The sequence below is a fragment of the Lolium perenne genome, chromosome 1 (genome assembly GCF_019359855.2).
Source record: "Lolium perenne isolate Kyuss_39 chromosome 1, Kyuss_2.0, whole genome shotgun sequence".
Classification (NCBI taxonomy): domain Eukaryota; kingdom Viridiplantae; phylum Streptophyta; class Magnoliopsida; order Poales; family Poaceae; genus Lolium; species Lolium perenne.
Genome location: NC_067244.2, coordinates 255,973,072 through 255,996,268, shown reverse-complemented (window position 1 = coordinate 255,996,268; position 23,197 = coordinate 255,973,072). Strand labels below are relative to the sequence as shown.

Below are 23,197 nucleotides of genomic sequence, written 5' to 3'. Positions count from 1 at the left end.
CGTGGCGACGCTGCTGTCGCCGCAACTAATCCCCATAAATGCCAAAAGTTAGCTTTTGGTTCTTCTTCACAGCTGTGATCACTGATCCATGAGCAGCTCGTCCTCTGTTTCTTTACGTTCCGACCTCTGCCTAGCTAGAGCCTACACTTACGGATTTAGCTTTTGGTTCTTCTTCACAGCTGTGATCACTGATCCATGAGCAGCTCGTCCTCTGTTTCTTTACGTTCCGACCTCTGCCTAGCTAGAGCCTACACTTACGGATTCTCTCCCTACGGAAACAGCTACGGACTGATGTGGAAGAAGCCGGTTGGTTCAGTTTGCTTTCCCTGCTTAAAAATCGGAAACAGCCACCCTGCCTGCTGTGTACATGATGAGTCCGTAAGTGATTTCTGTAGGAAACTGTTCGTACGTGTAGCATTACTGCTTTCAGCACGGCATGCCCGTGCGCGGCTCTCAGCCACGTGTCGTTGATCACATCGGCAAGCCAAATTCCCCAAACTGCCACGGGTTCATCATGTCTTGTAGGAGTACCCATTCCATTTCACACCACCCCTCCGGTTTTATTTACTTCGTATTCTGAATTTAATCAAAAATATTAACAACCATAATAGTCTAGACATATAATATGAAAATGCACTTCATGAATATTCTAATGCTACAGATTTTACATGGTAGATGTTGATGTTTTCCAAAATATTTTGTTAAAATTTACAAAGTTTAACTTTATCTAAACCATAAGCACGGAGTAACTGTGAACGGATGGAGCAATACCACCACACTTTCTTTTCCCCTTCTTCTCTCTCTGCATTATCTCCTTGAGAGTCCATCGCCGCATCCTGGTGCTATGTTCTCGCTTCTCTGGCAGAGCTACCACTTGGAGCGAGGCAAGATTTGTAGTCTCCCTTTGATGATGTTTCTTTTGTCCATCCATGGTGGCAAGGGAAAGGAGCGGGATGATGCAGCGACCTGCATATTTGGAGATTGTGCGGAATTTTCTAGAGTATATGGCCACCCATGTGTTCTGGAAGCTACTGTCTTTGGCGGAGGAGATCGACGAAGGCCTCGCTCTGCTAGCGTAATTCCATGCTAGGGGGCCACTCCGCGCTCTGTAGTGTGCTAGCCTGAGCTTAATTGTTCATCCTCGGGGCTACATCGACATATCGCACGATCTTAGATCTTGATGCCAGGGTCTTCACCATCTTCATTCCAAGTGGGTTTGTCCACGGTGGTGTCGATGGTGCTCGAGCCTTGAGGTTGTGGCTGGGGTGTGATGAAGAACATGGACCACATTGCTTTTCTTCTCTTTTTTTGACATCCTAATCCCTATTTGTGAGGGTCAATTTTTAATTTACTTTTTCTTTGGGGTCCTCTCTGTAATCTTGTACTCACCCCTGATATAATCGCAATTTCCAGACCCATCGGGGCCTTTCCCCATATGAAATAACACCTAATATATGTCTTCAATTTTTTAACAGGGGAAAGCCCCCTAAGGGCCAAAAGGTTGCATTGGTCAAAGTGTGGACATACAAGGTAGGCAAAGGACCCTAAAAGAAAAGTAAAGTGCAGAAAAGTCCTCACAATAAGCGTGAAGGACCCTAAACTACAAAGATAAAATGAGATCTGGTTCTTCTTCTTCACCGATGCATCTGGGACTCCACCATCAATCGTTCTCTCTATCACCGGGAACAATGCCAATTGGGAAAGAGAGAACAATGAACATCGTTCTCCCACAAAGTGCTTGTACCTAAAAGTTGAGCAAACACCGGATGCAATCACCGGCATTTATGAGGGCCACTTATTGGCCATTAGAGTTGGCAGCCAGGCTTGTTATCCTAGAAACTGCAGCATTAGATCGTCCGAGCCGCCATCTAGCTCGTCTCCAAGATCCATCGTGATCTGTACCTCCCTCGGCACCTCCCCAACATGGATGGAATGACCTCACCGAGATGCATGAAAGAACTAGCATGACACCGAACCAATGAACCTTATTCAAGGAGATGCTGACGAGGACCCCGCTCCCTACTTCCGACTATGATCGATGGAGCTCCACGGGAAGAGGGAGAACCGCCAGGACGCACCATATCTGGCCCATGAGATTCAGCACTCTACTCCACAACACTAGAAAAACACCGAAGAAAAGTACTACAGGGGGAGAACCCTACTACTACGTACATGGGCTTCCGGAGCCTCTCCTCTCACAAAAGAGACTCATAAGTCTAAAGTTCAAGGAAGAGAAAGGAGAGACGAAAGGGATAAGTTCGATGGATCGAGGTTGCGAGTGGAATTTTTCAAATTGTTTAAGAAGCTGGCCTTTGCTTTAGAAGATTGCATATTGGCATTGTCAAATAGAATGACGGGACTCATGCTTTCCTTGGGGGTTGACACGGGAGTGAGCTTGAACTCGTCAAAGATGGTGATCTCTGTTTTTCTTGTACTGACTAATTATGGTGATCACAGGCGTAAACATCCTTAGAAGTTGACCAAGTGGCGTCACATTAACTCCTACAGTGCAACTAATTCCGGTTTAGCAGTACTACTTGTACGTACGTGTATGAGCGGCGTCGTGTTCAAACATACCAATCCTCTAGGGGCATAATCGTAAAACGACACTGTTGTTCGTCGCTTATATAAGCCACACGAGACGCACCTGGCTTCCAACAAAAATCTCAAAGCTCACTAATCGTACTCCCGAGCTAACCATGCGCTTCCCGCCTCGTCCGTGAAAATTCCTCCCGCGATTACCCCTCGCTCCGGCAGCCAGTACTGTAGCATCTCCATCGATGGACGGCAGCCTACGCACGCTGTCTCCGGCGAGCTTCACGGGGGAAGTGCGCTCCGCCGTTTCGTCTCTGCTTCTGTCCCCGGGCGGCGCCAGCGCGCTCGACACCGTCTTCTCCCACCTCCCGCCCCCGGTCTCCATCCCGCCGCTCGGCTCCAGCGTCTACTACCGCCAGTGCGAGCTCCTCCGCTCCTTCGCCGCCACGCACCCGCAACACCAGCACCATGCCGCCGCAACCTCGTCCTCCTCCTCGGCCTCGAGTTTTCCTTTTCCTGGCACGGGGCACGACTTGGGAGGAGCAGAGGCGGCGAGCTTGCGGTCGACCAAGACGTACCGCGGCGTGCGGCAGCGGCAGTGGGGCAAGTGGGTGGCGGAGATCCGGCTGCCGCAGAACCGGGTGCGCGTCTGGCTCGGCACCTACGACTCGCCCGAGACCGCCGCGCACGCCTACGACCGCGCCGCCTACAAGCTCCGCGGCGAGTACGCGCGCCTCAACTTCCCCGGCGTCATGGACTGCGCCCGCGATGACGGCTGCCCCGACGCTCTCCGGCCCCTCCGCGACGCCGTCGACGCCAAGATCCAGGCCATCCGCGTCAAGATGGCCCGCAAGCGCGCCCGCGCCAGGCTTCTGCGCGAGGAGAACAAGCAGAGCAGCCCGAGCGCAGACGCCGAGTCCGCCCAGCTTCCTCCGACTGCCGCTGCCCGCCCCGTCCTCTCGGAGAGCGCCGCGACGTCGGAGACGACAACTACGACCACGACGTCGTCGTACGGGTCGCCGGAGGGGGCGTTCTCCGCGGCTGAAGCCGAGTGCTCGCTGGAGAAGATGCCGTCCTTCGACCCGGAGCTGATATGGGAGATGCTTAACTTCTAGCTGGTTGATGTAGAAATAGAGCTAGATGGAATCGAACCATGGACGGGCACTGAAGCCAAACGACATGGTTGCGGTGTTCGCGAGCTCGATCATAGGATTTGTAGGTAGCAGGTGTTGGATTTTTCATCTGTGAGAAACAGAGGATACAGGTAACCCATTTACAATAGCAAGGATATAGTACGGAGTACTATGTAGTATGACTGTATGAGCAATAAAAATACCCAGAAAAATTGGGCGACATACCGACTGCTAATTTGTAACTGCATCTGTCGTGGATTTGCAATTCGAAGGTGCACCAGCAGCATTCTCTGTTCTTATTTAAGTTAACCATCACGTACCATTGTCTGTTCTTATTTGAGTTGAAGGAATAATCTCAATTCAAGCACCAGGGCACTGCTTTTTTTTTTTTTGCAAATTCGTAGAACTTTATTGATTAACCGATAGGATTACAATCACTCAGTGAATTATAGTTAATCCACATACATCTCTTCCTAATACTAGCTTGTTTAGCACATAGATAGGCACCCATATTTACTTCACGCCAAGCAAAAAAACAATGCTAACCCTAGTCAAAGCTCTACTAATCTCCCTAACTTCTTGGCAAATAGACCTAATTTTTGAGCGGTTACCATCATCCGCATTACATAGGTTCACACCCAATTGAGAGTCACTTTCTATGATCAATTGGTTATAGCCTTTCCCGCCGCGAGTCTAATTCCCTCTCGGATTGCCATTGTCTCCATAGTCATTGCATTCGCCACATGTTCGATCATGGCAGAGAGCTTGCGCCATGATCAGCCTCCCCTGGTGGTCACAAACAACAAGGTCAGTGCCTTCAGACATGGTATCATCAAAGAAACTTGTATATGTGTTGATCTTTATAGGACCTAGCTCGGGAGGTTTCCAACGTACCTTGTGATTCTGAATCTTTTTTTTTCTTTCTCGATATATTTGGGCTAGATCGAAGGTGGTCTGCAAGACCCAGCGGACTGAACCAGTCATAGAACGACCCCCTTCGCCATGTTGTGTGCATTTCTTTCTTTCCACGCAGTCCAACATCCACATACGATCATACTAATATGATCAGACGAGCGTATGGTGCCATCAACAATGTCTGACGCCCAGGACGCTGGATGTAGTATCGACACTTTAATACTAGTCTCATTTCTCAATTCATCCCAAAATAATTTTGTCGACGTACAACCGAAGAGCGCGTGGTAAATTGTCTCCTCCGGCTCGCCGCAAGCTTCAAAGAACCAAGCGCTGCTCACAAGGTGACAAGAGGTAACCTTGTCAATTCCCATGATGATGGATGATGGACTTAGGTTTCAAGGAAAGAGAACGATGGCGAATTAAACAAACGGGTCAACCAAACTAGGTAGCCAACGGAAAAGTATGATCAAGCAAATCACCGATATTGTATTAATCAAGACTATATATATATATATATAAAGGCTAACCCCTTTTGCGGTCACCATAGCGATTTGAGTATTGTTCATCACATATGAACAGTGCGTTCGATGAACAGTACCCACCCACGAACAGTAAATTGCGTGAACAGTAATTTATGTCTCTATTTTCTGCGGTAAATTTTGACGGTAATTTCACATTGATTTATCGATACGTAAATTAATTTATTTTGTAGTAATTATCGATGGTTATTTTCAACGGTAATTTTCACATTCTTCAAAAGCACGTAATTATTCGACGATAATTTTGCAAAAATCTTATTTCACCAATGGACGAAAGCTAATTCTTCGGTGCCAAATGAACAATGCTCTACATTAATTAATATTCAATTGTAAGTTTTAATAATATTTTTCTTTTACAAGGCTTAAACTCCAACAACAGTTTTCCAAAGGTAATTATCTAACTATAATTTTTCAAACGTTGTGCAGTTTTTTGTTGGCAATTTTGTAACCGTATTTTTTCAACGGTAAATGAACGGTATTTTTTCACAACAATTTTTTTGACAAAAAACCTCAGCCCCAACTCTTAAGTTGACTGCAGTAATTATCCAGCATCAATTTCGGCGATAATTATCTAATAGTAATGTTTTAATGGTGTGCCATTTCTCGATGGCGATTTCTCAACAATACTTTTCCATCGGTCCAAGAACTATAGTTCTTCTATAGGAAATTTCTCGCACAGCTCTTCAACCGCAACACTAGCTAATTATCGGTGATAATTATCCAACAGTAACTCTTTCAACAGCGTGTAATTCTTCGAAACTTATTTCCCACCAATATGTGTTCAATTGTGCATGGACAATAATCTTCACCGGCAATTTTTCGACCCTAATCTTCAACAGCAGCTGCCTCTTACACAGTATCTCTAGGATTTTCCTACAGTACAACTTTTCTTTTATGCTTCACCACTTAAAGGTAGATACACAAAGTTTCAAAACACGCTCTAAAGAATTAAACGTTTTTTAAGCTTCACCACGTAAAAGGTAGATACATGTTCTCCTATGGTTACTTAGAGAAGACTTTTCTGTAAGCTCCACCGCTTAAATGGTACATAGGCAATGGATCAAAAAACACACTTCAAAGTAGTAACCACTAACTACTTATTCTAGGAGATTAGCACCATGGGTGTGAAATGTTCATTTAAGGTTAACCGCTTAAAAGGTAGATATGCAATGGCTCAAAAAAAACACACACCAAAGAATTTTGGGGTTCTCGTAAGTTAACTTGAAAATGATTTTATTTTAAGCTTTAGTTCTTAAAAGAGAGATATACAAGGATTCAATAAACAAACTTTAAAGAAATAACATCTAACTACTCACATAAATGATTATCACCACGGGCACGGCATGGCGCCACGCCAAACTTCCTAGTATTATTCAAGATCTAGGGTTACAGGATATGGCGAGTAGTTGAATCTGTCCCCTCAGTGGATCCTCCTAAGCCTTTATATAATAGGCTAGGTCCCATAGTCCACCTCGAGGTCTAGTCACATTGTATACGCCGGTTCACCCGATATGGGCCTAACTTTCCTATTTACCTACGTATTAGGCTTTGACTTCATGTCGGTTTCTTCATGGGCCTTTCCTATTCCTTCCTAGACTTTGCACCACGGATGGTCATATTGAGTACCCGATATGGTATACCCATGTCACAAGGTTTTGAAGACCCGATGTACAACCTTGTCTCCTTCAAGATGTGGTTCCACCATTTTTGGTGAGATAGCTCAAATCCAAAACTCTTGTGCCCCATACCTTGTTGTTGGCTCCAAGATTCGTGTGTATCTTGATGTTTGAGATTCTCTAGTGCTCTATAGAGAAAAACAAGTTGCATCCGAAAATTCAATTCAGCACATGGGAGCATATGCTCAAAAAAAATATTTATAAATGTAAAAAGTTCGAACAAAATTTTTCTAACTTACGTATTGACATTCTATGCGCACATCAAGTTTTACGAAAAACCGATATATTTTATAACTTGTGTGGAAAAGAAAAAAAATAAATGTCACATAGACAACCTTTTTTCAACCAAAATTCTACCCAAGACACTAAGAATGTTGGTTTTCCCTGGAAGGACTTTGTGAGCGTGTAGAATTTCGAGATGTACCCATTGAATTTTTTGTCTGATTTTTTTAATATTTTGAAAACGTATTTAAAACAAAATTTAAAAACCAGGAGCATATGCTCCGAAGTGCCAAAACACCCCTCCCGGTTGCATCCCCATTTGATTATAGAGGAATAATATGTGGTTGTCTTTGGTTGGTGGTTTTTCCTCACAAGTCAGAAAGGTTTTCCATGTAAAAAATGATTGGTGTTCATGAGTGCTGATTTGTTGTGCTGCAGTTGTTCTAAGAACTCCTCCCCTTGCTATAGACATTCTTCTGTGGTCTAAAGAGAGCTTCTCTGCCAAGGAAAACCAGTCTCTATCGTCAGGATCATGAAGTGTCTTGTTTCCTACATATCTGTTTGATGCATGTATTTTCTTTTGATACGAGAAATGATCCATGAATTAATATATAAGTGGTGCTGCTTTTACATTGTTGTCGATGCGCATTTTCCTATCATGCTTAACATTGCGCTACTCTCCAATTAAGGGATTAACATGTGCGGAAATACTGAACGGAACCCCGGGTATGGGCGAGAATGAAAACGTATCCAATTAGATAGCAACGCATGGCTGACAGCATATGTATTCCCATCACGTATATGTATGTACTAGGAAGGTAAGCGCGGAGGCATGCCGCGCCCTTGGCTATTATATTGTTGGATAACCTATTGTTGAAGTACCGTATATTCAGGGATTCAAGGTACAAAAGTACTGTAGAAGTGGCGTTTTGGACATATTGTTGATATAAAGTAGAAGTGCCATTGTAGTGCCAAGGTTCGGATTTTTTCCCTCATCCGTAGGGTGATCGTGACGTGGTGAAAAATAGGGTAGTATGGACAAAAGTAAATAGGTGGTCGTGAGGCTATGGTGAAAAGAAAATAGTATGGCACTACATTGTGGTTGCGGTGCCCAAAGACATTGCGCACCGGTTGAAAGAGGCCGTGAACGGTGGAGCAAGTTATTTGATAAAGTAGAGAAGTGTGTAGTTGTTTTTGGAGTTACTGTAGAAGAAGGTAGTTTTCCCTGCTAAAAAGGCGGTAGACGGTTGAGTAGGTATATTTTTCGAATGTACCAGAGAGGAATACATGTCTAGGCAATAGATAATGGAGTAGCTATATTTCGTAAAAATCCCCTAATAAAAGATTGTGCTCTCTCTCCTAATAAAAGAGGCATCATATTGTAAAATTAGTTTAGGCCACGGTGGAGTCACTATATTTTTCCAAGGAGGTAGAAAAAAGTACTATTTTACCGCATAAAATAGGCAGTGGGCCGTAATGTATTTTTATTTCCGAAGCTGCTACAAAAGAAAGCGGTAGTATTATCCCCGATGGAAAGATGTGACATACGATTCATGTTCGTTGGGTATTGTTGTTAGGTAAAAGAGAGCAATGGTATATGCGACGGATGGTGGAGTCCTTAATATTTTTCAAAGATACCATTACATTGTTGAAATAATGTATAACCGCTAATGTAGCTTCATGGTTTGGAATTATTGTTTTCCCACGCCGTGTACGGTGATCGTGATGCAGTGGAAAAATATGGTAGTGCGGACAAAAATCTCTAGATAATTGTAAGTAAATATATTTTTGACGTGACAGACGGTGAAGAAAATATATTTTTCTAGATGTATTGTAAGTATATTTTTATAAAGGTATCGTAGAAGAAGATTGTAATATTTTCTCCGATAAAAGATGACAGCAGGCGATGTTCGTGGAGTAACTATTATTTTTTGAAGATGGCCTAGAAGAGGTATGTTTCAAGCAAAAAAAAAGAGTAAAGGGATGGTGCCAATTTTTTCAAAGATTGTCAGTGTAGCAATTTTCATGTGGTACTGTTCCAAAGATTGTTCATGTACCAATTTTAATATGACACTGTTCATGTAACCAACGTTCATGTTCGTTGGGTAAAAGAGAGCAATGGTATATGCGACGGATGGTGGAGTAACTAAATATTTTTCAAAGATACCATTACATTGTTGTAATAATGTATAACCGCTAATGTAGCTTCATGGTTTGGAATTATTGTTTTCCCCGCACCGTGTAGGGTGGTCGTGATGCGGTGGTGGTAGTGCAGACAAAAATCTCTAGATGATTGTAAGTAAATATAATTTTAACGCGACAGATGGTGAATAAAATATATTTTTCTAGATGTATTGTAAGTATATTTTTATAAAGGTATCGTAAAAGAAGAATGTAATATTTTCTCCAATAAAAGATGACAGTATTGCGGGCGATGTTCGTGGAGTAACTTTTTTTTTTGAAGATGGCCTAGAAGAGGTAAGTTTCAAGCAAAAAAGAGTAGAGGGGTGGTGCAAATTTTCTCAAAGATTGTCCGTGTAGCAATTTTCATATGGTACTGTTTCAAAGATTGTTCATGTGACAATTTTAATATGAGACTGTTCACGTGCACTTGAACATCAACCAAATGAATGAGAGGGCAGCAAAGTGGATCAGCTTTTATATAAAGTATAATAATTTGCAATATGTGAGATTAGGTGTCACATTAATGACCATTAAATTTCTATTCCCCGCATCTCTCCTTCCCCGTCTCTTCCTCCTCGCCATCCTCCACCACCGCATTCCCTCTTCCTCCTCACCTTCCCGCGTGCTGTTCTCCTTCAAATGCCCATGGCCGGGGCAGGGCGCCAACCCGGCACTGCTCGAGGTCGCCGACGACGTCGACGGTCGCCTTGAGGGCCGCGAATGCATTGTCGTAGGCCGCTGGGATGGGGTGCTCCGTCGCAAGGCGGCAGTCCACGAAGACGACGACGGCGGGGACCGCGGCGGCAAGGGTGGCAGCGTACCTGTGGTACAACAGGGAGTGGTAGCCAAGATTCCCAATCAAGATCCCGCGGGGGAGTGGTGCCACGGCCGTGTAATGTGGCGAGGCGCCTCCAAGAGCTCTAGAAGCTGATCCTTTCGCTCGTGACGCGGCCCTCAACAGGGCTGCCATGCTGAGAATCATACTGACTTGCATCCTGTTAACATGCGTGCCTAATTTTCCCAACAACCTTTACCGAGGCGAGTCGATGGCTGAAGTTCGCAATCACTATGATATGCTCCTTTCATTTAGAAATGTAATATGTTGAAGCACTTTATATTTAGTTCACCTATTTTAGTTTGTGTCTAATCTATTTTTATTATATAGATTTAGATTGTATCTAGTCTACTTTATAAGGGCATCTCCAACCGAGCGACCCATCCCGCGCCCGCGCGTCCGGATGGGTCGAAACGGACAAAACCGCGTCCCAGCGCGCGGACCCATCCCTAAAACGGATAGCCCAGCGCGTTCGGGACGATCCAAACCCGGCCCAAATCTTGGACGGGTTTGCGTGGCCGCGGACGCGAAAGGCTGGTCGCTCGCGTCCTCCCCTTGTCCGCCCTGGCCCGCCTGTCTGCCACCCAAAACACAAGGCCGTCGCACACATCTCCCCACCGCTCCGCCGCCACCCACGGACCGGCGATTTGGGAGCGCGTCGACGCCGGCCATCGTCGTCGAGACGCCGGCAAGCGGGGCGGAAGCATAGGTCGAGGTCCCGCGCTGCTATCGCCGACTCGTAGCAGAGTCGGAGGAGGCCGCCGCCGGCGCTGTTGTCCTCTCACCGTCGCGACACCTCCCGCCGTTCGTAGCTGCGCCATTTCCGCCGGAGGTGAGCTCTCCTGCACCGTCTTTCCAGACCGCAAGTCGGCTGAGACGGCCATGGCTGCAGGTCCCTAGAGAAGCATTTGGATCGCCTCCGCCTGCGAGGTGTTCGTTCAAATGCTCGAACTAAAATGTGTCCTTTTCAGATCATGGTGGACAGCGACGACGAATACTACTTCAAGAACTTCATCGACACGTCGTCGGAAGAGGAGTCCGACGACGATTTTTTCACGGATGCTGCGCTGCTCATCCACGAGCACACTGTCTCGCAAATCCCCGTGTTCCGGGGGTCCTTGCCGGGGCGCGCGGCCGCCTTGGACCGCAAAAGAGAACGCGGCCACGACCAGCTCTACAACGACTACTTCCAACCCACTCCATTGTTCGTGCCGCACTTGTTTCGCCGTCGTTTTCGGATGACCAGGCCGCTGTTCCGCCGGATAATGGATGGCGTCAAGATCTACGACGACTACTTCTGTGCGAAAGTGGATGCAATTTGCAAGGTAGGCCTCTCTTCGTACCAGAAATGCACGGCAGCGATTAGGATGCTCGCATATGGCGTTGCCGGTGATTTCGTAGATGAGTACACGCGCATGAGTGAGTCAACCGGCTTGGAATCGATGTACAGGTTCTGCAGAGCTGTGATCGGTTCGTTCGGAGAACAGTACCTCCGTCAACCTAATGCAGAGGACACAGCTCGTCTGTTGTCGATCAACGCTTCCAGGGGTTTTCCTGGGATGCTTGGCAGCATAGACTGCATGCACTGGGAGTGGAAGAACTGCCCCTTTGGTTGGCAGGGGGCATACAGCGGCCATTCTGAGGGGTGCACAGTCATTCTTGAAGCTGTTGCTTCCCATGACACATGGATTTGGCACTCATTCTTCGGAATGGTTGGCTCGCACAATGACATCAATGTCTTTGCCGGCGCTCTCCGGTGTTTGATAGGCTAGCGTACGGTCGGTCCACGATGTGGATTTTGAGATCAATGGCCACCACTACACCAAGGGGTACTACCTTGCTGATGGTATCTATCCACCTTGGGCTACACTCGTGAAGACAATCCGAAACCCCAACTCAGAGCAGGAGGCAAGGTTTGCCAAAGAGCAGGAGGCAGCCCGGAAAGATGTCGAGCGGGCGTTTGGCATCCTCCAAGCTCGTTGGGCTATCGTCAGACACCGCCGCGAGCCTGGGATGTGCAAACTACGTGGGAGGTGATGACCGCTTGTGTAATCATGCATAACATGATTGTTGAGGTAGAGCGGGATGATTCACTCTTTGATAATGACTGGGAAGGCCAAGGAGAGTTGGTTACTCCTCAACGTGCTCCGGCATCATTCCAGGACATTCTTCATGCGCACCATGAAATTCGAGATCTAGCTGTGCACAACCAGCTTCAGGCTGATTTGGTCGAGCACATGTGGCAGCATGTAGGCAACAATGCTGCAAACAACAATGATTAAGCCTAGAGCATTTTGTATCGTTTTTTCATTTTATTTGAATAATACTTTATCCTTGATTACATGGACTATGTAATGTGTAATACATTTTGAGCATTTGAACTACTTTATATATTTTTTCTATAATTTATTTTGCGTTTTTCTAGTGAATTTACAAGAAAAACATACCATGGGGCGCCGCGACCCTAATCTGGCGCGTTGGGCGCAGCGCGCGACCCAAACGGACGCGCGGACGCGGGGCTCCGTCCGCGCGTCCGCTCGGGTACGCAAACGGCCCAAAACGGACGGCCCAGCGCGTCCGTTTGGGTCGCGCGGTTGGAGATGCCCTAAGCACCTAAACTTTTAAAGGGAAGGAGTATTTTTCTCTTGCCAGGTACATGAGACCTCTCAGACAACAGGCACACCAATCATTGAACTTGCGGCGAGCTCCCTGAGCTGAATCTTGCTCTTGGCGCGCCATCTGTGTCCTGGCCGATACCACTCGCGACGTGAATACACATCACTGACTGACTTAATTGTCGCTCCGGCCCTCGCAACAAACATCTACTACTCACATATATCGTCGACGGGACGATGGATCGAGCAGCTCGGCAACGTGGCGCGCCCCGGTCGCGATCGGCATCCATCGGCGCCAGCCGTTTTCTACTGGTTTGACAAAACACGCCAGGCCGAGTGAGACTCGCGTGACACCTGTGCCGCCGGTGGTTCGCTCGTCACCTCGTCTTGTCTCGTCGTCGTCCTCGTCCTGATCGGGGAAACGGGGCCGTATGTAAATGCGGTCCAAGCAAATGTGTCAAGGTGAGGCCATGTGGGCGAAGGGCGGTCGTGTTGGCCTGGCAAAAAAGCGTTCTTTTGGCTCCGTCCGGCGCCGCTGCCGTCCCGAACGCGACGCGACGGCGACCCGGCGCTTCATGTGTTGTTTTGTTGTGAAACGAAAGACTCCTTCCTGGTGGCACCGAATGATCATCGTTCCGTGGCAACTCGGCATGCTGTTGCCCGCGAGATAATCTCGTCTCTTTTCTTTTCCGGCGCAACACAAAATTGTCATCCACGAAATGAAAGGATAGGTGTAAACGGAACTCGTGCCTAGACGACAAACCAGCACTTTACAGCTGCTTCCCGCGCCAGGCTTTCAGCTGCGATTTCGACCTCACATATATTTCCTTCAGCTAATAGAGACGACCTATCGCTAATAGACCTCACATTTCAGCTAAGATCAGTAATATCCAGCTACGATATATGTGTAACGCATTGACCTGTTCTTTTTCATGATTGATGAAGGCGCAAGCGATTTGTACACCACATGCGTAGTTTCTGGACGCCAAATATTCCGGAATGAGGAGTAATCATTAAGAACAAGCACAAATATGCTGAGATGTCTTGCTAAGTGGAGTATCTATTTCGAAAAAGAAATAATTACCATCAAGTTAGATTTAAGAAAGTCACTCTACTATTTCAACGCCTTGGAAAATTCATACTTCCTCCGACCTAAAATATACCAAGGCACAAACTTGTTTTGCACGGTCTTTGAAGACAACTGTGACCATAAAATATATAATAAAATATATGGATTGAGAATGTATAAATGGTGCCCTGCCCCAGATGGAGATCCGTGCCGTTGAGGAACAAGCTATGGTTGCTGAAATCGTGCCTTTGTGCAATTACATGGAAGTGTCTAACGTTTTTGAGCATGTCTCTTGGTTCGGTGGAAATGGAGTGCCGATAGGCCCTGTCCCGTCTTCCTTGCTACATGAGTACTTGAGAAGTTTTAGTTATACTATGCCGCTTTCGTTGTTCGATCCTCTGATTCTTGTGCGGATCGAAGGGGAATCCTCATTTGCTGGGAGGCGTAGAGATCGTCTCGACAGGAAGAACAAAGATTGTTGTAACATCCTGGCTGCGAAGCTCACCAAGTATAGATTGGCAGAATCTTTTGGGGGTCTGTCATAGGGAGCAACATCAAAGAAAGGATGAGAGGAAGATGTGCAAGAGAAAATAAAAACTTATTTGCGGATGTACAAGAAGTCTATCACGCAGACGGCGACCAATGATGTTCATGAGTTGGTAGAGGCCAATACTTAGCCACATCCTTGAGGTTCGCGAGCACTCGTCTTGTTCTGTGTGCGCTCTCGAGATTGCGAGTGTTCGCCTTGCTGGGTACAAGTTGGCTCTGAAGGTTCTAGACTTAGGGAATCTTGTTTCTTCCTCAGACGATGTGCCTTCATTTATTTAGTGTGTGTGGTGCTCCGTTTCGCCGTTTTTTCTTAAATAACCACTTCTTGTATGGTTTTTGGATTCGATTTTCCTTATTAACTACATTATTTTCTCTCTTCTTATAGTGCCATGTGGGTGCTCCCTACCTCTAACGAGGTTTGGTGAAAAAAGAATGGATATTATGACATTCGTCTTGCAATTCACTTTCATTTCATATATATTCACTACTCAAACCAGTCGAGGTCGGCCGTCGGTACAGGCTGTGCCGATGGCAGCCGTTGGCACCTCACCACGGGATAAAACTAATGGCCATTTGGCGATTCTGGCTCGAATTTTTTCAAAAAGTTCTAAAAAGAAATCATTATTTTTTCAATTTTTTAATCTCTCGCATAGATCTTTTTTAACTCTAACTACACTTAATCTTAGGTTAAATTACACTCAATATCAAACTTCCAGGTCGACCACCCATCCTCATACTGGTCTAGCCCCAACATGCGTAACTTCTCCATTCCTTCCAATTAAGCTTCCGTGAAAGAAATGAGACCTTATTGATAATACTACCATATCAATCCTATTTACCCTTAGACTGTGATGTCACAACTCTTTATTATTTTTAATTTTAAAAAATTATTTAAATAAACATCGATGATTAAGAAATAATAATCTTTATGCATAATTCAAATATTAATTCTAAATTTCAGGAAAATCAAAAAATATTAAAAAGAATTTCTAGCAAAAAAAAATATTCTTGCTATCATATTTCCCTATGAAATTTTGAAAAACTAAATAACCCGCACACTGCCAAAGGCCATAAAAATTGGATGCAACTTTTTGAGATGATCATTTTGATAGGTTATACATTTTTATCGATGTCGTATGCAAAAGATAATGCCATTTTACCGAGAAAAAAGTTTTTTTTTTGTCAAAATAGGCGAAATTCAAATTTGTTAATATACCCTAATATTAGGTTGACAGAGGAATCTCAAAAGATTTTTTTTAGGTTTTTATAATTTGCTACCATTGGTTCGAAACTGAAAAGGTGATCCAAGGGGGTTATGGGGGACGAAAAATTATAAAAAAAATTATGCCGACGACTGAAGAGAGAAATGAAAACCAATTTTGACGTTGTTGCCCCTCCATCACGCGAGACGAGCTATGCCGACGGCTAGACCAGGGTTGTGCCGACGGCCATTTTTATGATGTGGCACAGGTTGGCCTACACCGACAGTATTCCTATGCTGATGGCCATCGTGCTGACATGCCTGGTCGAGGACCTTTGCCGACAGTCCCGATAAACGGTCGTCGGCACAGGACGTAGCGGCCGGCACCTTGTGCTAGTCCCGCAGTGATGTATCCAAAATTTTGTAGATATATAATAAGTACAAATTACAGTTAAAGGCGAAATTTAAGGACATCTTATATTTAGGATGGATGGAGTATCATCAATCCAGAGGAGACTTCGTCGTGTATGTGAAATCAATTTGGGACGGAGGGAGTATGCTTGATCTTCTTCTCGCTGCGGCCACATGCCCACCTCACGGGCCGACTTGATTGTCGCCCTCCTCTCAACAATCATGTATACACTACATCGGCGAGACGATCGATCGAAAGTATCGGCATCCATCGTCGCCGGTGTTTTCTCAGGTTTTGACCAAAAACGCCAAGCCGATTGGGACGGAACTTCTTTCCGGCAGCCACAGGGAAGCAGGAGGGGGCCGACCTCTTGCCGCGCCCCAGACATCTGTCACCTGTGACGCCGGCGGTGGCTCGTTCGCCGCCGACTCGTCGAGCGCGACCTGTACAAAAAGTGTTATTTTGGCCGTGTCCGGCTCCGGCGCCGCTGCTGGCCCGACTGTGACGCCACGGGCGCGACGACCGCTTCGCTGCTGGCCCGAACGCGACGCCAGGGACACCTCAATCCCCCCGGTTTTGACCGCCTTGAACTACTGTCGGCCTGTCGCTAGTTTAGTTCAGTGTCATAGATGACAGCATGCTGACGGTATTATACCGCGGCATGAGCATCGATGGAACCCAACCCGTCCAGGTAAACATGTGAGACATACGCACACCCGACCTGATTATACATGTACGTAGATATTATGGGAAACCAACTGTGCCGACATCCAATTCAGAGAATTTCAGACAGGATCGATGCGCCCCACAGCGACAGCCGAGCGGCACCAGCAGCTGAAAGGGCTTCTTCTCCGGTCGTTGCCTCAGATCACATGAAGTGGAAGAAACATTTGCGTGGTCACCGAGCTACGCTCGCCTTCGCAGTCCGGGTCCCCGGCCTATGCCTTGGCCATTGACTTGCGCGTTGCCGTCTCCATCTCCGTGTCCGTTCACGCGCGGTTGCTGTATACTGTAGCTGCTGACCTGTGCGTTTGAACGCCGGCTTTCCTCTGGTACTGAGACTACTTGCTCACGGGCACGGCGTTCAGTCGTAGGTGCCGCTGTAAAGTTAGGGTTTTGTTAGTTCAGCTAGCTGAGAACGTCCTCAGTTAAGTGCTAGTACATCGTTTGATTTATTTTGTGATTCGTGCTAGTTATCAGTTACAACATTAATTGCAACTGAGATTTGATGATACCATCTAATCGACTGACAAATAGCCACACCCGTAAAAGTTAAGCGGCTTCCCTTCTGCTCGATTATTGTCATCCCTTTTCTTGGGCACGGAGAAAAGGGGATATCAGCAGTGGTACGAATCTAAGCACATCTCCTCGGCGGGACCTAGACGGACAGAAGCAGTTCGTCCGGATTAGTCCGCGCAGGCAGAAGGACCGAAAATACATGACCCCGAAGACACGTCGCAGATTACGCGTGTCTTTCCACGTTCGCCCACAGCCCGCCTCGTAGCGACCAAACGGATGCTTCACCTTCTACACAATCGTTCTCAGCGCAACCGATTTTCCTGGTGTGGTCGTTATGGGAGATGAGAACTTTGTCCGACATCCACCTTCCTGTGGGTTGGCACCTCTACGTGTGGAGGGTGCCTATGTCGCCGGTACCACGGGAAGGACGGGAGCGGCTCTAGGAGATTTGATGGCATCGGGTGCTCCTCCTGCTTGATCTGGGAGACCCCTCTTAGGCCCTGAACTCGTCGGCATGGATCACGTTCCCCTCGTGGTAATGGGACCCATGGTGTTGCACCGCCTTCCTCGGTGACGAGGAGTGGGACTATGGCGAGGAGGACACAACCGTGAGGAAGGAGGAGGAGCCGCTGGTTGGGGGCAACGACAACCCAAGGTAGGAGCCGTAGGATGACACACTCGACTACCTGGGCTTCCTTGGGTACGAGCGGGAGATGGTTGTGGCTATGAAGGAGGAGGAGCCCCCCCCCCCCCCCCCCCGCAACAACTCAACTTGGTCAACGACGAAGCCCTCAGGGTCGGCATCTCCGTGTCGGAGCTGGATGCACTGGCCAAGTGGAAAGGTCTGGCTGTGCAGCCGCTCGAATCCACACTTGCGGGGGGGTGACCTACTGAAAGGACACAGATGTCGCCTAGAGGGGGGGGTGAATAGGCGATTTAAAACTTTTACGAGATGGGCTTAACAAATGCGGAATAAAACTAGCGTTTACTTTGTCAAGCCCAAAGCCTATATACTATGGTTCACCTATGTGCACCAACAACTTATTCTAAGCAAAGGTTCATCTATGTGCTCCAACAACTTATGCTAAGCAATACAAGCAAGTATGTGATAGCAAGATATATATAACTTCAAGCACGATGGCTATCACAAGGTAAGGTGCATAAGTAAATAGCTCGGGTATAGAAATAACCGAGGCACGCGGGAGACGATGATTTATCCCGGAGTTCACACTCTTGCGAATGCTAATCTCCGGTGGAGAGGTGCGGTTGCTTAGTGCTCCCGAACGCCACAAGAGGCTCACCTTGAGGTGTGGTTGCTCGATGCACACCAACGCCACAAAGGCCTCACCCCAAGATGCGGTACTCACACCACACACCGAACGCCACGAAGGCGCCTCACCTAAATCTCCGGTGACCCTCGCCACAAAGGCCTAGGTCACGGTTCCACTAAGGGATTTCCTTCGAGGCGGAAACCGGGCCTTACACAAAGATTGGGGCACACATCCACAACTTAATTGGAGGCTCCCAACAAATCGCCACAAAGGCTTCAAATCCGTCTATGGTTTCAAGAACCCAAGAGTAACAACTTTCTTGCTTTCACTTCCACGAATCACCGTGGAGAACTCAAACCCATGCACGAAATGAAATGGCAAGAACACCACAAAGATGCTCAAGTCCTTCTCTCTCAAATTCCAACAAAGCTACAAAAGCTATTGGGGGAATAAGAGAGGAAGAACAAATAGGAGGAGGAACACCAAATTTCTCCAAGATCTAGATCTAGTGGATTCCCCTCACAAAGAGAGAGATTTGATTGGTGAAGGTGTAGATCTAGATCTCCTCTATCTATCTCTCAAATAGATGCAAGATTCATGGGAGGGAGAGGGAGATAGCAAGCTCAAAGAAGGTCAACAATGGGGACAAAAACGAGCTCCAACGGATGGGGAACTTTGGGGAAGAAGACCCCCTTAGATAGGGCAAGAGAAATCTGCCTGTTATTGTAGGATAACGTTGCATAGAAAACAAAAAATTTCCTACCGCGAACACGCAATCCAAGCCAAGATGCAATCTAGAAGACGGTAGCAACGAGGGGATGATCAAGACTAACCCTTGAAGAGATTCCAAAGCCTATAAGAGTAGGCTCTTATTGCTGCGGTAGACGATCACTTGCCGCTTGCAAAAGCGCGTAGAAGATCTTGATCACGATCGCTTCCGGCGCCACGAACGGGCAGCACCTCCGTACTCGGTCACACGTTCGGTTGTTGATGAAGACGACGTCCACCTCCCCGTTCCAGCGAGCAGCGGAAGTAGTAGCTCCTCTTGAATCCGACAGCACGACGGCGTGGTGTCGGTGGTGGTGGAGAAATCCGGCGGAGCTTCGCTTAAGCGTGCGGGATGTGGTGGAGGAGAGAGACCGCTAGGGTTTGGGGAGAGAGAGGGGTTGGGCGCCGGCCCTCTAAGGGGTGCGGCCAAGGCTGAGGCCTGAAGTGGTCAGCCCCCTCTCTATGCCCCTCATTATATAGGTGGAAGCCCCAAGAGTTCTAGTCCAAGTCTTCGAATAAGACCCCAACACTAAAACCTCCCATATGTAGGAAAACCTACCCAAGGTGGGAATCCCACTTGGGGTGGGATTCCCCCCTTCCATGAGGGGGGTTGGCCGGCCACCCTAGGGGAGTCCATCTTGGACTCCTCCCCTTTAGGGTTGGCTGGCCATGCAAGGTGGAGTCCCTTCGGGACTCTACTTTCCATGGTGATTTCTTCCGGACTTTTCTAGAACCTTCTAGAACCTGCCATAAATGCACCGGATCATTTCCAAACTTGGAATATGACTTCCTATATATGAATCTTATTCTCCGGACCATTCCGGAACTCCTCGTGATGTCCGGGATCTCATCCGGGACTCCGAACAAATATTCGAACTCCATTCCTTATTCAAGTTCTACCATTTCAACATCCAACTTTAAGTGTGTCACCCTACGGTTCGTGAACTATGCGGACATGGTTGAGTACTCACTCCGACCAATAACCAATAGCGGGATCTGGAGATCCATAATGGCTCCCACATATTCAACGATGACTTTAGTGATCGAATGAACCATTCACATACAATACCAATTCCCTTTGTCACGCGATATTTTACTTGTCCGAGGTTTGATCTTCGGTATCACTCTATACCTTGTTCAACCTCGTCTCCTGACAAGTACTCTTTACTCGTACCGTGGTATGTGGTCTCTTATGAACTCATTCATATGCTTGCAAGACATTAGACGACATTCCACCGAGAGGGCCCAGAGTATATCTATCCGTCATCGGGATGGACAAATCCCACTGTTGATCCATATGCCTCAACTCATACTTTCTGGATACTTAATCCCACCTTTATAGCCACCCATTTACGCAGTGGTGTTTGGTGTAATCAAAGTACCTTTCCGGTATAAGTGATTTACATGATCTCATGGTCATAAGGACTAGGTAACTATGTATCGAAAGCTTATAGCAAATAACTTAATGACGAGATCTTATGCTACGCTTAATTGGGTGTGTCCATTACATCATTCATATAATGATATAACCATGTTATTAATAACATCCAATGTTCATGATTATGAAACTAATCATCCATTAATCAACAAGCTAGTTTAAGAGGCATACTAGGGACTTCTTGTTGTCTACATATCACACATGTACTAATGTTTCGGTTAATACAATTATAGCATGATATATAAACATTTATCATAAACATAAAGATATAAATAATAACCACTTTATTATTGCCTCTAGGGCATATCTCCTTCAGTTATGCACAAAACTCGTCAAAACCGGAACTTCTGGTCATTTGGGGCGGAACTTCTGCCCCCCGGAAGTACCGGCCAACTTCCGGATGAAGTAGGGCGTCCCCGGAAAGCTTACAGTATACTTTTGCGTGCAGAATCATCATTTCCGGAAGTTCGTCGGAACTAGGGCGGAAGTTCCGGCCACCGGAACTTCCGGCCAACTTCCGGCTAAAAAACTGCTTCACGGAAACTTGAATAACTTTTGCATCCTGACTCCCATTTTGATGATCTTGGGCTTGTTTCGAAGCTAGTAACAAGCTCTACAAGATCATGCAGGGAACCATCATAGTCCAGTAAGGTAGGATAGAAATAAATGATGAAAGGTTTGACCTATCTAAAAAATACATGCCGGTAAAACCTCCAACCTCGAAAATGCAACAACTTGAGTTAGGAAACTCGGATTTAGGTGAAACCAATTTTGTTGTAAAGAAGATGACAAGAAATACCCCACAAAGAGTGAAAAGCTTAAGAACAAGTGGGGTAGGTTTTTCTATGTATTTTAGAGTGAAACCTCTCAATACGAGAAACCGAGAAAAACTCCAATATTGAAAACGCAACAATTGATTCATGCGGAATCCGGTTTCGATGAACTAGAGCTTGTCATAAGAATAAGCACAAGCTCTAAAACACCATATGGATAAGATTCAAATAACAACCAAGAAAGATGATGCAAGGATGCAAAGGTTTGAGCTCTCCGAAGGATACGATTGAGTTACTCACTCGAGAGCCCTCTTGATAGTACGGCAACTAAACTATAAACCGGTCTCCAACTACACCATGCGATCGGTGAGAAAGAAACCCTATCAAGAGCAAACCTTATACTTGCGCATTCCACTTGAGCTCGATGATGATGATCTTGATCGCAACAAGATGGAACGCCTTTCTTGATTGTGCTTGCTTGACGAAGTCTTGTGGATTGCTCCCCCATAATCCACCATGAGAGAGCTTCTTATTCGGTGCAACTTCACATATCCATGAACACCATATGGATGGCAAGAGTTAAACAAAGGATCTCTTCGAGATGGCTCATCTTGAACTTGCACTTCATTTCTTCATGGCAAGCTTCAAGCTTATGATCTCTTCGTGTTGGCTCATCTTGAACTTGCACTTCATTTCGTTGATGTCTTGAAGTTAACCTTGAGAGCTCACTTCATCTTCATCTTCAAGACATACTTGACACTTGATCTTCTTCATTTGCTCCTTATTGCAATCTTGAAGCCAACATATGGTTCAAGCATTGCCTATGGACAACTCCTACAAATATAACTCAATGCAAACATTAGTCCATAGGGATTATCATTAATTACCAAAACCACACATGGGGGCTCCATGCACTTTCACCTACCACGCTAGCAGTGACTCCATCGTGGGCGGGGTGGCTTGCTCCTGCACCGGCGCGTGAGGCTGCAGCTGCGGTGCCGTTGGGTCCATTTCGCTCTAGTGGGATCCGTTGGCATTCTTCGACCTGGCCACCGTGATGACGAGGGGCGGGAGCGGGAGGCTTGTTTAGCGAAAACCCTAGCTACAGTTTTCTTATTTACTTCTATTTTTGTCATTTTTTATTTTCATATTTTCTAATGAAATATTAATCTAAAAAATGAGGTTGGCTACTATGTGCATCCCGACACAAACAAATAAGGGGAACACGACCGCATGTCTATCTGTGGGCTGACTCAAACGGATCCAAGAGACATATTTTATTAAGACCACCGCATGCGCGCTTGTTGCAGATCATTCTGATTGAAAGTTCTCTGAAAAAATAAAAGTATATCATCAACTGATGAAGCCAACACTAGTAGAAAATCTCTCATCAGTACCGGTTCCAGAGGGGCTTTAGTACCGGTTGAGCAACCGGTATTAATTATCCGGCACTAAAGGCCCCCGCCCTTTCGTACCGGTTGCTTACGAACCGGTATAAAAGGCCCTCCACGTGGGCCACCAGGAGAGCTTAGGGCCAAGGAGCTTTGGTACCGGTTGGTAATACGAACCGGTACCAAAGGTTCCCACCCGCGGCAGGGAATTTGCCCAAATCTCTGCCACGGCAGAGAATTGGTTTTTTAGGGTTTTTGGAGGGGTTTAGGGATATCGGTTTGTTTCATATCGCGTCGATGCACCAGAAACACGTTTGGGTTTAGGTAGTACATGAAGATCAAGATGATGCATAGCAAGTTGGTGCATATAATATAACACACATGTTATTGCATAAGATCGCAAATTAAGTAGCACTATGCATGAAGATCGAT

At 46.4% G+C, this 23,197-nt stretch overlaps 1 protein-coding gene across 1 annotated transcript; it reads left to right on the top strand.

Moving 5' to 3' along the window:
* The first annotated feature begins 2,673 nt into the window (after nucleotides 1-2,673).
* Nucleotides 2,674-4,035, top strand: LOC127327718 (ethylene-responsive transcription factor ERF061-like). The gene has a single exon (XM_051354512.1). The coding sequence runs from the start codon at nucleotides 2,781-2,783 to the stop codon at nucleotides 3,648-3,650; it is 870 nt and encodes a 289-aa protein (XP_051210472.1). The 5' UTR covers nucleotides 2,674-2,780; the 3' UTR covers nucleotides 3,651-4,035.
* The last annotated feature ends 19,162 nt before the right edge of the window (nucleotides 4,036-23,197 follow it).